The following is a 13,771-nucleotide window of genomic DNA, read 5'->3' as shown; positions in this document are numbered from 1 at the left end:
TCGATATCTAATTGTTATGTCGTCAATCTTTCTTTATCGTTTATATTTACTTTTTAGTAGTCAACAATAAAATTTTACTTCTGGTCTTTTTGACCCAGAAAACAAGTCAAATACCTTATCTTCTCTACCCACTCGACTAGACTAAACTAGACTAGGCTATACTAGACTTGGGCCACAACATAAATGATTAAACGTGGAAGGTATGATAATTTTATTAGAGAGAGAGAGGCCCCAAAAAAACCAATAATTGGCCAATTTGTTACTAGTAGGATCCACATCCACACACCAACCAACCAATGACAAGTTTGGCAACCCTCAAGATTCTTAATCAACTTGACCTTGCCCCTCAGGCTTAGTCATCATCATCCACTGCAAGGTTTTCCTACTCAACCATATTTGTTGACATTAATCAAAACAATCGAGTTGTGCTTGAGCCAATCCTTTTCTCCACAGCTGAATGAAAGTATTTTATATAGCATGATCTCCAAGGGCAATTTCATCCGTTCTACCATGGCAATGGGCGGAGGGAGGGCAGTTACTACTCATCTTGAATAGTAATTGTCCTAGTACAACTTCATCCCGTTTAAAAGTGGACATAAAAGAATGCACAATGAAATGTTAGCCTTGCTTCAACATTGCCCTTAGGGAGCAACTCAGGCTATAATTGCCTAGGCTCCAAGTAGTGGCGGATCTAGGAAATATTATTAGTGAGTCGGTAAGAATAGTGCACATAGCGGTATAACATGAAAAATTGACATTTCATCGAGTTTTAGTAGGCGTCAGGTCATTTGTTAATTCATATTGCAAGCTTGTTGACATATACCAACATCTTTTGAAAAAGCATGTCAATTGATGTCAATAGCTTTTGAGCAAGCATGTCTATCGAAAAGATGCCCATAGCAAAGCAAACACAGGCAAGAGGCTAGCAAATACCTTGCCCAGTGTCCATATAGGCCATAAGTCAAACAGTTGGAGAACAGCTTTTTAAGACATCTCAGATTTTTAAAATGCAGCACCCTGTTCTTCCATAAAAAATTCTGAGTTTGGGGGTTCAACTAACTCACCTTGTCCCAAGGTGGATTTGCCTCTGGCTCCAGGTCCGGCAAAGTAGGGCTCACTTTTTGGTACCGCTAGAGCCCTTTTATATTTTTTGGGTTTAAGGGCAACTTTTGCGCCTTGCCATGGTAATTTTGGCACGGGTGGCTCTAATAGTTGATCATGTATCAAAATGAACTATGCTAAAAGAGTGGTGCTATCTTACCTTTTTCAATTAGTTTAATTTTTGGTCATTGAATTGGATGTATTAAAGAGTATAAATGATAAAAATTATTATGAGCATGTAAAAGATAAAAATAAGTGTATGGATAGTACTATCCATGTTAAAATTGATCATTGTGCGTGTTTTAAGTAATTTCTGACCGTTAATGCATGTGAAAATTCACTATGTTTCTGAAATTGAAGATGATTAGACAATGGATTGACTTTTGGGGCAAATTTTTGATGAAGTGAATCGAACAAGACTTCGTTGCTGAAATTTCAGCAAAGGTCCTGTTTACATCCAATCTTGGGTAGACACGTGTCTAAGTTTTGATTTTTTTTAATCAAAACTTGAACACTTGTTCATCCGAGATTAGGTGTAAGCAGGAATTCTTGTTGAAATGTTGAGCAGGGAAGTTAATTCCAAGTGAATCGATGAAAGAGAAAAGACTGAAAAAAGATCATCGGCAGGGGGGAAGAAAAAGAAAGGTCAAGCATTCGTGGGGGTCTACCCTGATAGCGACCACACCGGATCATCTCTCTTTTATTTCTGGGCTGGCAGGACCACACTCTCAATTTATTTTTGTTTTTTTCCTCTAATTTTTGTTCCAAGTATTTTCTTTTTGCGAAATTAATTTTATATAGAAGATTGAGGACCACTCTAAAATCCTCAAATCCTAATATTATTTTTAAAAAGGTGTTGGAGATAAGAAAACGACAAAGTTACAGCTGTGATGGTGAACCCACTCCTACTACCTGTTTTCCCTTTCCTACCACCACCACCACCACCTCCACCGACGACGACGTTACGACCACAACTGATCAATAGAAGAGAGAGAGAGAGAGAGAGAGAGAGAGAGAGAGAGAGAGAGAGAGAGAGAGAGAGAGTAACATACCGTGAGGGTGCATCTGGCTTTCCTTGGCTTTCACGTTATCAATTTTTTCCCGGATGCAATCCAAACAATCCACCTCGAACGATCACATTTACCATGACAGTGGGAGTCCCGTACGTGTTAATGATATTACTATGTGTAAACATATTTTCACATCCTATTGTGTCATTGACCGAATCATGACAATCTTTCTCCTATCAGCTTAGGTTTCATTTCTTTTCGCTCGATGGGGATAACAGGTTGATGACTCCCATCACCTATGTAATGTCATTCATAACAGTATTGATCCATGTATTGGCTTTTTTCTTCTTACACAATTGAAACAATCTAACTTGAAAGAGAGCAATTTTTATAATACAATTACACCATCATCGTAGCGTTATGTGCTAATGTTACAATATTATGTATAATTTTTTTTACACATGGCCTTGTATCACTGACAATGGACACTTGGTCACACGCACACCACATTTCAAATGTAGACCATTATAAAAAAGTTCTTCTTTAAATTCTTGTGTACACAACATGTAAGATGAGGAGAGTACCAATTCAGGTGGACCGTCCGCACATGTTTCCAAAGGAACAAAAAAAAAAAAAAAAAAAAAAAAAAAAAACTATATGCGGACATTCCACCTCCTTGGTGCCAAATAGGCATCTGGTGATACCAATACTTTTTTGTTGTATGCATTTGTTTTGTTGAAATATTAGAAATGAGTGGTTACCTGTTAAACTATAGAAAATCAAATATGGATAAAATGCTTCCTTGCTACCTACTCAAACATAATGTTTACACGTAAAACAAAAGCAACATTTTATATATTTGTTATTGGTACAAATTCATGCATCCCCTCCAACCAAATAAGAACATATATTGACATCCTCAACCACCAAAGGAAAAAGAAAACTAAGCACTCAAAGATTAGATAATGAATGAATTACATGAAACGAGTGTAACGTCATCTAACGTTCTCGTTTGATAATACATAGAGGCGGTAAACTAGAACACTATAAGGGCGGTAAAATAAATAGTTTTATCAATCAAACATATTCTCCAACACAATATCCTAAATACTTCATAACCTTAGGTGTTCGTTTTAGGTGACTTCAAGTTTTGGGCCTAAAATTTATATATTTGTTATTGGTACAATTTCGTGCATTCCTCCAACCAAATAAGAACACATATATTAACATCCTCAACTACCAAAGGAAAAATGAAAACAAAGCACTCAAATATTAGACATAATCTTAAATAAGAGATAATGATTTATATGGAATGAGTCCCACGTCACCTCACGCCCTTGTTTAATAATATATTGTCATGTGTAAGTTACCCTGCAAATGACAATATATTATTAAACTAGAATGTTATAAAGGCGATAAACTAAATAATTTTAGGTACATCAATGAAACATATTCTCCAACACAGAATCCTAAATACTTCATAACTATAGGTGTTCGTCTTATGTGACTACAAATTTTGGGCCTAAAATACATATATATATATATATATATTTGTTATTGGTACAAATTCAAGCATCCCCTAGGGCCTAAATTTATATATTTGTTATTGGTACAAATTCATGCATCCCTCCAACCAAATGAGACCAAATATATTAACATCCTCAACCCAAAAGAAAAAAATAAAACAAAACACTCAAAGATTAGACATGGTCTCAAATAAGAGATAATAATAATTTATATGCAAAGAGTCCGTCGTCACCTGACGTTCTCATTAATAATGTATTGTTATGTGTGAAATTGTCGGCAAGCAACAGTATACATTATTAAACTAGAACATTATGGGGCAGTAAACTAAATCGTTTTAGGTAAGTCGTTTTTTTTTTTTTTTTTTTTAAAAAGTTTCAACAAACAAATTCGAAGGGTTGGCAACTCATCTCTTGGACCCACAATATGCCACGTAGATTGTATAGAAACAGTTGGTACTTGGTGGTGGGTCATTTTGTTTCCCAACAAACGAGTGCCTTAAGTTTTTCTATTGAGTTCTTTTTGTCCCAACAATAATCAAAATATTTGACAAATTGGGAGATAATATTAAAAAAAAATCAAATTTGAAAATATGAAAAGCATAATAATATTAATACAGCAGGGAAGGAAGCGTCAATAGTGACAGCTCAACCCTCAGCTGACTTTCTTAAATAACAAAACATAGAAAATGCAGACTTGCAAAGGATTTGGTACCAACAAACGGTGCCGATGTGTTGATTAATGGAGCGCCCACCCCCAACAATCACCCCCCTCCCCCCCCTCCCTCCCTCCCTCCCTCCCTCCCTTTCTTTTCAACTACTTAATTAGGTTGGTACTTGCAAACCTTTTCGTTTCGTAACAAAGTACATTTCACATTATCCAAGTTTAATTAGTTTCAATTAATCGGCTCTGAAGTTTGTTTTACGATAAGATAAGATACGAAGTTTTGCTTTTTCGTATTGCACTGCGATGTTTTGTTCAATTTTCAGTATTTGTTATGGATTTTTGTTATTTATTTTTGGGTTGTACATGTATATGGCATGTCCTTTTCCGGTGTCCTTTTTGACCACAAAGGCTACAATTGATCAGAATGTGTAAATTGGCTGGATTTTAAACACCACGGGTGTAACGTTAGAAAATTAGAACTTTTTGTGACGCGTTTTGAAAATATTTTAACTTCAACATGCTGAAGTCAGTTCCTTACGTTGATGTTAATTACACATGTTTTGGTCATTAATGCACACATGCTTCATAGGGCATGAACGATCAGAAATCACTTGCGCGTTGCTAATGGCAATATTATATTTCATAATTTTTATCAATTATACATGCGTTTCGATACACGATGATGAATTTAAATATGAAACCTTAAATATGAGCATGAGTACATATAAAAAAGGATGATGCTTGCATCCTTATGTGGCGATGAACATATGCACCCATTTGCAAATAATGTATCCTGATCGAATAAAATAACTATGGGAACCGTTCAATTTCTTAATCTTTATTTATAGGTCATCCTAACAAAAAATAATTAATCGAAGATCATTTAGACGTCATTCACATAGAACAAATCAACTATGTAGGTACTAAGTAACTTATTCATAATAAACTATCCATTTATTTGATACGTTTGAAGGATAAAACGATCTACAATTTGATGATTTTTTTAAAGAATGATCTTCAGATGAAAATTAATAAATTGAACAGCTCCGACTGTACACACATATACAACTTAGTATCATATTCATATGCTTATTATTTCATCGAATCCTTTAAAAGTTAATTTGCATTGTAAATTGTTTATTGTTCTACAACTTTATACTGTATGACCGCAGGAGCTAGATGGAAAGATCTGGTGTCCGTGTAGTGTTAATCAACAATAATCGGACAGTAGAGAGTGCTCGGTTTATTATCCTGTGAAGTGTCCAAATCACTTCTTTAAATAGATGGTTGAAGCCTACTTGTCATTTTGAAAAGGGCAAATTAAAAATAATTCATTTGTCTGTTGATGCATACCTAATCAAAATTCACTTTTGATAGCAAATAGTGTTTTATCACAGTGACGAAAAGACATAATGCTTCTGCGGTGTGAGTTTGATTCTCACCGATTTTTCTTTACCATAACAATTAACAAGTTAATTCATTGACGCTATCATTTATTCAAAAATAAAATAAACCCTAATAAACCAAAGATTAGTTATAATTAATTGTATTTAACCACCTCAATCAAACCCTTTTGCCAAAGTTGAATTAAAACCCAAAACAAAAATCAGAGGAAAAAAGAAGAAAAAAAATCAGAGGAAAATCTTTCATTTGTCAGGCCACAGAAGCAACCAGCTTTTATCTTCTTGTTCTTTTTACGAGCTCTCCTGCAGCCGCTTTCATGGTAATGATTCGTGCTATTGCCCCATATTTCTGAAATCTTCTCTCCCCCAAAAACCAAAACAAAACAAAACCTCGAAAACCTCACAACACCGAAGCTTTAAAATCTTTATTTCTCTATGTTCATGTAAAATCTTTGTTTCTCTCAGACGTGGTGCAGAAAGTTGTGTGCCTCAGATCCCAATACACGGCTATCTTCCCCCACGGCATCTTTCTTACACCACTAACGATTTTAAACTATACTCAAAGCCTGTATCAAGTACTTTCTCTTTCTTCCTTTCTCTCTCTAACACACTGTTATACACCATAACGGCATAAAAGCCCCACTCTCAAACCACAAGGGTTTCTACTTTCTCTGTGGTCCAAGCTCTGGATTACCCTTTATAATTCTCCTCTTTCCCTACAAAACCCATTTCTCAGAATCTCCGACGGATTTGAATCGGGTCGTCTAGAAATGCAAGAGTCCGGGTTGGGGATGATGGTTGGTGGCGGCGGCGACGGTCATCATGACCAGCATAACCGGCAGCTCAAGGCTGAGATAGCCACGCACCCTCTTTACGAGCAGCTCCTGTCTGCACACGTGTCCTGTCTCAGGGTGGCGACGCCAATCGATCAGTTGCCGCTCATAGACGCTCAGCTGTCTCAGTCGCACCACCTCCTGCGCTCTTACGCTTCTCAGCAGCAGCATGGCCAGTCAGTCTCCCCACACGAGCGCCAAGAGCTTGACAACTTTTTGGTTAGTCCATTTTATTAATTTGTTACTGTCTAATTAATATATTTGTATTTATGTTTTTTTTATTTATTTTAAATCTGGTTTAATTTGTTGAGTAATTGAATTTGTACTTGTTGGGTTTTATTAGCTAGTGATTTACTTTTTTTTTGGTTAATGGTGGTTTATTAATTGTTACTGCAGGCACAATATCTGATAATTTTGTGCTCTTTCAAAGAACATCTTCAACAACATGTCAGAGTCCATGCGGTTGAAGCTGTCATGGCCTGCCGTGAAATCGAAAGCAACTTGCAGGCTCTTACTGGTATGCCCTCCTCGCTTTTTCTCAAAACTTCACCTTCCTAGCTATTATTGTTAATTTTTCAGACTCTGAATTCCGACTATTCATCGTGTTGATATGTGGTTGAACTTGTATTTTTAACAATATAAACCTGACAAGGGAACATTAGATGTCGTAATATATGTTTGAGATGGAAACGTTTAGAATATATGAGTTACAAGTATAAATGTTGGCTTTATCATCATCTGGTGTTAGAAATGTTTAGAATATTTGTTTAGTTTTGTCAATGGGAATGAAATTTGCTTCTGTTATCTGTGCTGGGACGTTTTGTGATGTTTTAATGTGTTTGGAAGGCATAAAGATAAGAAGGACCTGGACCAGCTATTCTGGGGTTCTGGAGGTTTGAGTACTTTCCTTGTAAGAAGTGGGTGCGGTATGGGGTAGAGTCTACGAAAACTAATTAATCAAAGTTAAGTGGTGGATAGGGTTTGGCTAATTAGGTTCAACCGGTAATGAGGATAACGGTGAAGTGGTAATATTAATCGACTTATTATAATATGAGTAGATAAAAATATTGTTATATGATAAACTTAAAATATAATATCATCAATTATAGTTACATAATATACATGTTATAACATGAATAAATTGATAATTCTATGTAATGTTTAACGGGTCGACGACAAGACTAAGAAACTTTTGCATCCTCCCATGAGTAGTCTCCATGACCTAACTAACAATGTTGCAGTAGAATATTTGGTTTTGATGATTGCAGCGATTAATATTTTTTTTTTGGGAATATAAATATAGAATGCATGAACTTGTTTGTTTGTTGGATTATCCATATGTTGGAAGTTTGGTGATTAGTTTGGTGGTGGAGTATAACTAAGTGCATATAATTAACTAATCACATTACATTAGTTAATGATGATTATACAGAAGGGTTGGATTTGTGGGGGACCTGCTAGGTGGAGACGGTAGCTGAAACTGGTACAAGGTCTCTTCACTAAATTTATTAATACCAAAAGAATAAAATAAGATTTACGAAGCTTTAATAAATAATTAAGTTATGGAAAAATGCCTCTTAGTAGTATTTTAGCCAGTAAGAACCCTATATGATTTAGAAGATCATTTTTTTGTATGACTTGTATTACTTGAAGGGTAAATAAAATCCATAATGATTAGAATAAATAATAACACAAGAACAGAAAAAATACAATCAAATTAGACATCTGAGTCCCTTCTCCCATCTCTCTGTCGTCCCCCTCTCCTCTCGATCTCCCTCTAAATATTATTTACTACTACATTTTCGGATTTATATCCTGATTAATTGGTTGTTAGGGTTGGGGACACTGAATAAAAAGTAGAATACAAGTTGCACAAGATATTTTCAACAATGCTAGAGCCTAGAGACATCAAAGATAAACCCTAAAAGTTTTGATCTCACTCTGAAAATTTCATATATTCTTTGCAGTCTCTGTAGATTATAGTATTATTGGTTCAGTAATTACTTGTTTTCAAGCCAATTTTAGGGTTCATGACATCGAAGGCTGCATATACATGGTAATGGTAGCCTGGAATATTAATTTCTTTCTTTTTTTTTTTTTGCTTAAGAACAAAGACTCAAAGGCCACTGAGTTATAAAGCTGACTGGAATGGTCCAAATTAGACTTGTCTGTTTGCCTTAGTTTAAAGTGATGGTATGTTGACAAGGGTTTAATAAAAAAGAGTTTTAGTTGTTATCAAGGTAAAGTAAAAGACAAATTAGTAGCAAACATGGAAGATGACAAATTATTAGTGAAATATTCTATCAAACACTGACGAGTATATCTATTTAATTAACTATGTAATACAAATTTCGATCTAGCTAGGTTTTACCAAGACCTAAGAAAAAAAAGAAGAAGAATCCTACATTGTTGTTCTTTTCAATTCTTGCATGCATGCGGAATATCATAATGTATATGCCTTCTAGCTAGAACCAACTGGTGATTATATACATATACATATATATATATATAATATACATATGTATATAAGTGTATAGAGGGGGCGGGGAGGGATGGAGGAACCTATAATAACTTGACTTGTGGCCAACTTAGACAAAAATTTGGTGATATGTATTTTGTCATTTCAACGTACATAAAATTTAGTAAGTTATCTAGTTCAATTTTTGTCCACCAGTTGAATGTGACGTTCTTCTTACATAGAAATATATTCAAATTTACCAAGGGAAAAGATACCTTGCAATTAAAGAATAAAACTACAATTAATATTACCTTTATATATTATTGTTTTCCTTAAACCACTAACACAACAAACAATTCATGTGATGTAAACTTGAGATCTCGTAAAAATGACTATACATGGAATTTATATATGTTGCTTTCGATAAATGAAAAAACAGAAATATATATATATATATATATATATATATATATATATATATATGTTGCGAGAAGATTAGACTCAAGGACTTGACTGCTTTCTTGAGCCCAAATAATTAAGGATCTATTTGATAACCATTTGATTTTGGGTTTTTGGTATGAAGAAGGATGATGGGAGAAGGAAAAAAATTGAGGAAGAAATGAAAACAAAATCTTAAATGAAACAATTTTGTGTTTTAAAATTTTGTTTTGTGCTCCTTTTAACAACAACAAGCCTTATCCCATTAAGTGGGGTTGCTGTATGAATCTTAGAACGTCAGTGCGCTATGGTTTGCGTTAAGTCTTCCATTAGCTCCAAGCACTCCCTTTCTTTTCTTAAAGTTTCTTTCCAAGTCTTCCTAGGTCTTCCTCTACCTCTTTGTCTCAAGCCCTTGTCTCATAATCGCATTTCCTAACTGGAGCATCTATAGGTCTTTGTTTCACATGTACAAATCACCTTGACTGACTTTCTCTCATCTAATCTTCACTTGCAGCCACTCCTACTTTACCTCGGATATCCTCGTTCTTAATCACGTCCTTTATCATGTGGCTACACATCCAATGAAGCATTCTCATCTCATCTAGACTAATTTTCTGCACGTGTTGATGCTTGACCACCCAACATTCTGTATCATAAAGCATTTTTAGCCTTATTGTCGTCCTATAAATTTTTCCCTTGAGTTCTAATCGCATATGACGGTTGCAAAATACACCCGATGTCTTCTTCCACTTCATCGATCCAGCTTGTATTCTTTGGTTGAAATCTCCATCCAATCCTTCGTTCTTTTGCAAGATAATCTAAGATAACAAAAGTGTCACTCTTTGGTACTTTCTAATTCCAATCCTCACCCTGTCTCATTTGGGCCCTTGTTCAAACTGAACGTGCACTCTTAATACTTTGTATTTAACCTACTTAGGCAAAGACCTTTAGATTCCAACACTTCTGGCCAAAAGTTAAGTTCCAAAAGTTAAGTTTTGCATTTACTTCGTCTTGCATTTCATCGTTCAACATTATATCATCTGCAAAAAGCATACACCAAGAGATGCCATCTTGAATATGTCATTCATGAGTTCTTACGACAGTCATTTTCATCATACATATCCTTTATTTCTTGTACATTTTGTGCGTCTTTCCTTGTACATTTTTTCTACATTTTCCTTGTACATTTTGTCCCTATAGTTATGGGAAAGCTTTCATTTCGTGCATCTTTCCTTACACATTTTTCTACATCTCTCCCACCATCATTCATTCACTCTTCTTCATCCCTTACTTTCTCTACGTATTTCTGCTGTGTCTCTTAACACAAAAAGTGAAAATTAAAAACAAAATGGTTATCAAACGGTTCATGAAATTCTTAGTCAGTTGACTCATTTCCGTTAACCGTTTATTAGCATAACATTAGCTAAGCTAGGCTGAAGCCACCTGAGCCCAACCCAAATAAAAAGTAGAAATAATCACTGATATTTGGGGCTTAATTGCCTCTGTTTCATCTCTTTCAGGAGTGAGTCTGGGCGAAGTTTCGGGTGCAACAATGTCCGACGATGAGGATGACATGCCGATGGATTTCACAATGGATCAATCCGGCGGTGAAGGGCATGATATGATGGGATTTGGCCCCCTACTCCCAACTGAATCTGAACGATCGTTAATGGAAAGAGTTCGACAGGAATTGAAGATTGAGCTGAAGCAGGTAAAACATATACACACAAAAATTACACCATTGCTGCAATTAAGTTGTTTCGCTTTCGGGATGTGAACTGAGCTTTCTGTATCCCATATAACAAACGTGCATTGTTAAAAATTTGCAGGGATTTAAGTCAAGAATTGAAGATGTAAGAGAGGAAATTCTAAGAAAAAGAAGGGCAGGGAAATTACCTGGGGACACAACTACGGTGTTGAAGAATTGGTGGCAGCAACACTCTAAGTGGCCCTACCCAACTGTAAGCAAACAAATTCACCATTCATATATGATTTTATTACACTCCACACACACACACACACACACACACACACACACACACACACACATATGTATATGTATATGTATATACACACACACTTACCATTCTGCTTAGACTACAGCGTTAAGAAATGATGGCAGAAATCAAGGAGAAGCTCTTGAATAACACTAATACTATAGCGAATCAACAACATTGGCAAGATTGACAGCATATTGATAATTATTTGTGACATATCAAGACTATATGGCACTAGTTACTATCGTTGATTCGTTATAATGGGACTAATAGTGACATTATCGACATCATATCTCGATGATAACAGTATAATGAGACTTTTTGTTACGATAATAGTGCTTTTTGGGAATATTTCTACATCGTGTCGAGATGATAGCGATATAATTGGACTGTTTGCTATAACAATAGTGTCATTTGACTCCTCCTCGAAGAATTAATGAAAGATTCACATGATATATGCAGGAAGATGACAAGGCAAAGCTTGTGGAGGAGACAGGGTTGCAGCTGAAGCAGATAAACAACTGGTTCATTAACCAAAGGAAGCGGAACTGGCACAGCAACTCTCAATCAGTCACCTCCTTAAAGTCCAAGCGCAAAAGATAGACGACAACACCATAACCACCGTTGGATCTTGTTTGATAATCGGAGAAACTGATGAACTCATGACTTTTGTGTCTGCTGAATTGTGTGACATTGGGGAAGTATATATAGTCTAATTAGCCAACACTCTGAAAACAGAGAAATTAAGTAACAAATGGCCAACTAATTACATGTGAGAGGTTGTATAAATTCATGTTTTCGAAATTTCGATCGGTAATGGTACTTCATCTTTATGTACTATATTTCCATTTACTTTTGTCTGAGTTGATTTCTTCACTACTTACGATTCACAAATGTAGATTGGTTGTTGATTTGTTTCTGTGAAATTGCTGCAACATTTTCTAACATTTACATTGGAGCAACGTTTTGAAATTTACAAATATAAGGGCTACGCGATGCTTGTTGGTAGGGTAAAAACCCCTAGCGCCGATCTAGGACCAATTTCAAGCATCAAAAGGACTAGTTGTTTGGACCGAAATCAAGCAATGGGGGTGTTTGGGTTAATATTTGAATGTTGGGCTTAACAGAATAGAGGCCCAAAGACACCAAGACGAGATGAACTTGCTCGAAGCCCAGCTACGAAGCCCGAAGCCCATTGAAGCCTTCTCAGCCAAGGCATAGGCCATGTGCCTGTGGTTGAAATGACAAGTGACAGAGATCAGCTTACTACCAACCAAAAAACACTTTTTGATGGCATAAAGGTGTAAATACAAGATGACTCACTACCCCTGAAAGCCCTCGGCCAAGAACGAGGTTAAAGCAGTCGGGCCAAGGTGTCTATAAAAGCCAATGGAGACAACAGAGATAAGGACACTCAACCAATCAAACAAACAACATACAAACTCTGCTCTCAAGCCAGATTTGCATACAGAAAAGCTAAAACTCGCCTAGATTCAGTCATTTTAGCAATAGTTCCCTTAGAAAAGCTATCTTTTGTCTAAGTGTAATAGCTCTGCTACATTCCTTAGTGTTGTAGTATCGATTCCCTTGTGTAAAACTTGTTTACCATCCATACCTTTTTAGCATACAACCTCTGTAAACTTAAACAGAAGTGGATGCAAGAGGTTCGACCTTGCCAGACAAGGTGAAATCTTGCCTGAGTCTCTTTGTTCATCCTTTAATTTAGTAGATCTATCATTTTAATGTACTTTTTAGCATATATTCAAGTTATTCCCATCTGTTTTATACTCAATAGCCCCATCTGCATCCAGATCTGGTTAACTTAATAAACCTGTTTTCATTAAGAATAAACTGGAATCGAGGAAATGGTTTAAAAGGCTCTGGACTCCCTCTTTTTTGGACATATAAGATTGTGAACTAAAAGTCGTTGTTTACAAGGCAAGAAAAAGAACTTAATGCAGACTTAACCCATCTGTGACAATCCTTTGATAATAAGAAGTTTAAGTAACATGGGGCGCAAGTAATCGACTTAAATCATATCTATTCTACATCTGTTATACTGAGATAACAATGGCACGCCTAAATCTTGGTTAGTTTTGATTGTAAGCCTCAAGGCCTACACCAAAGGCCTTACAAAGACACCTCTCAGACTAACTTTGAACTCTTCTTGTAGCACACCAAACAAGCAAGAATTCGACTAACAACACACCAAGTGCCATTTACCCCAGGAGAGCTGTGCGAAGGGCCGACACCATCTTTGCCATGAACATAGTTTTGGCACGCCTGGTGGGACACATAGTCTTTTATGCCAAGAAGAAGAAAGGAGCGAACTTTCAGGTGG

The 13,771-nt window shown here is 35.9% G+C and overlaps 1 protein-coding gene across 1 annotated transcript; it reads left to right on the top strand.

Annotated features, from left to right (window-relative positions):
• The first annotated feature begins 6,337 nt into the window (after positions 1-6,337).
• LOC137722507 (homeobox protein HD1-like) lies at positions 6,338-12,267 on the top strand. Its single transcript, XM_068461522.1, has 5 exons — positions 6,338-6,756; positions 6,934-7,054; positions 10,954-11,144; positions 11,263-11,394; positions 11,893-12,267. The coding sequence occupies exons 1-5, from the start codon at positions 6,475-6,477 to the stop codon at positions 12,031-12,033; spliced, it is 867 nt and encodes a 288-aa protein (XP_068317623.1). The 5' UTR covers positions 6,338-6,474; the 3' UTR covers positions 12,034-12,267.
• The last annotated feature ends 1,504 nt before the right edge of the window (positions 12,268-13,771 follow it).

Source organism: Pyrus communis, chromosome 17 (assembly GCF_963583255.1).
Source record: "Pyrus communis chromosome 17, drPyrComm1.1, whole genome shotgun sequence".
NCBI lineage: Eukaryota > Viridiplantae > Streptophyta > Magnoliopsida > Rosales > Rosaceae > Pyrus > Pyrus communis.
This window is presented reverse-complemented; position numbering and strand designations above follow the sequence as displayed.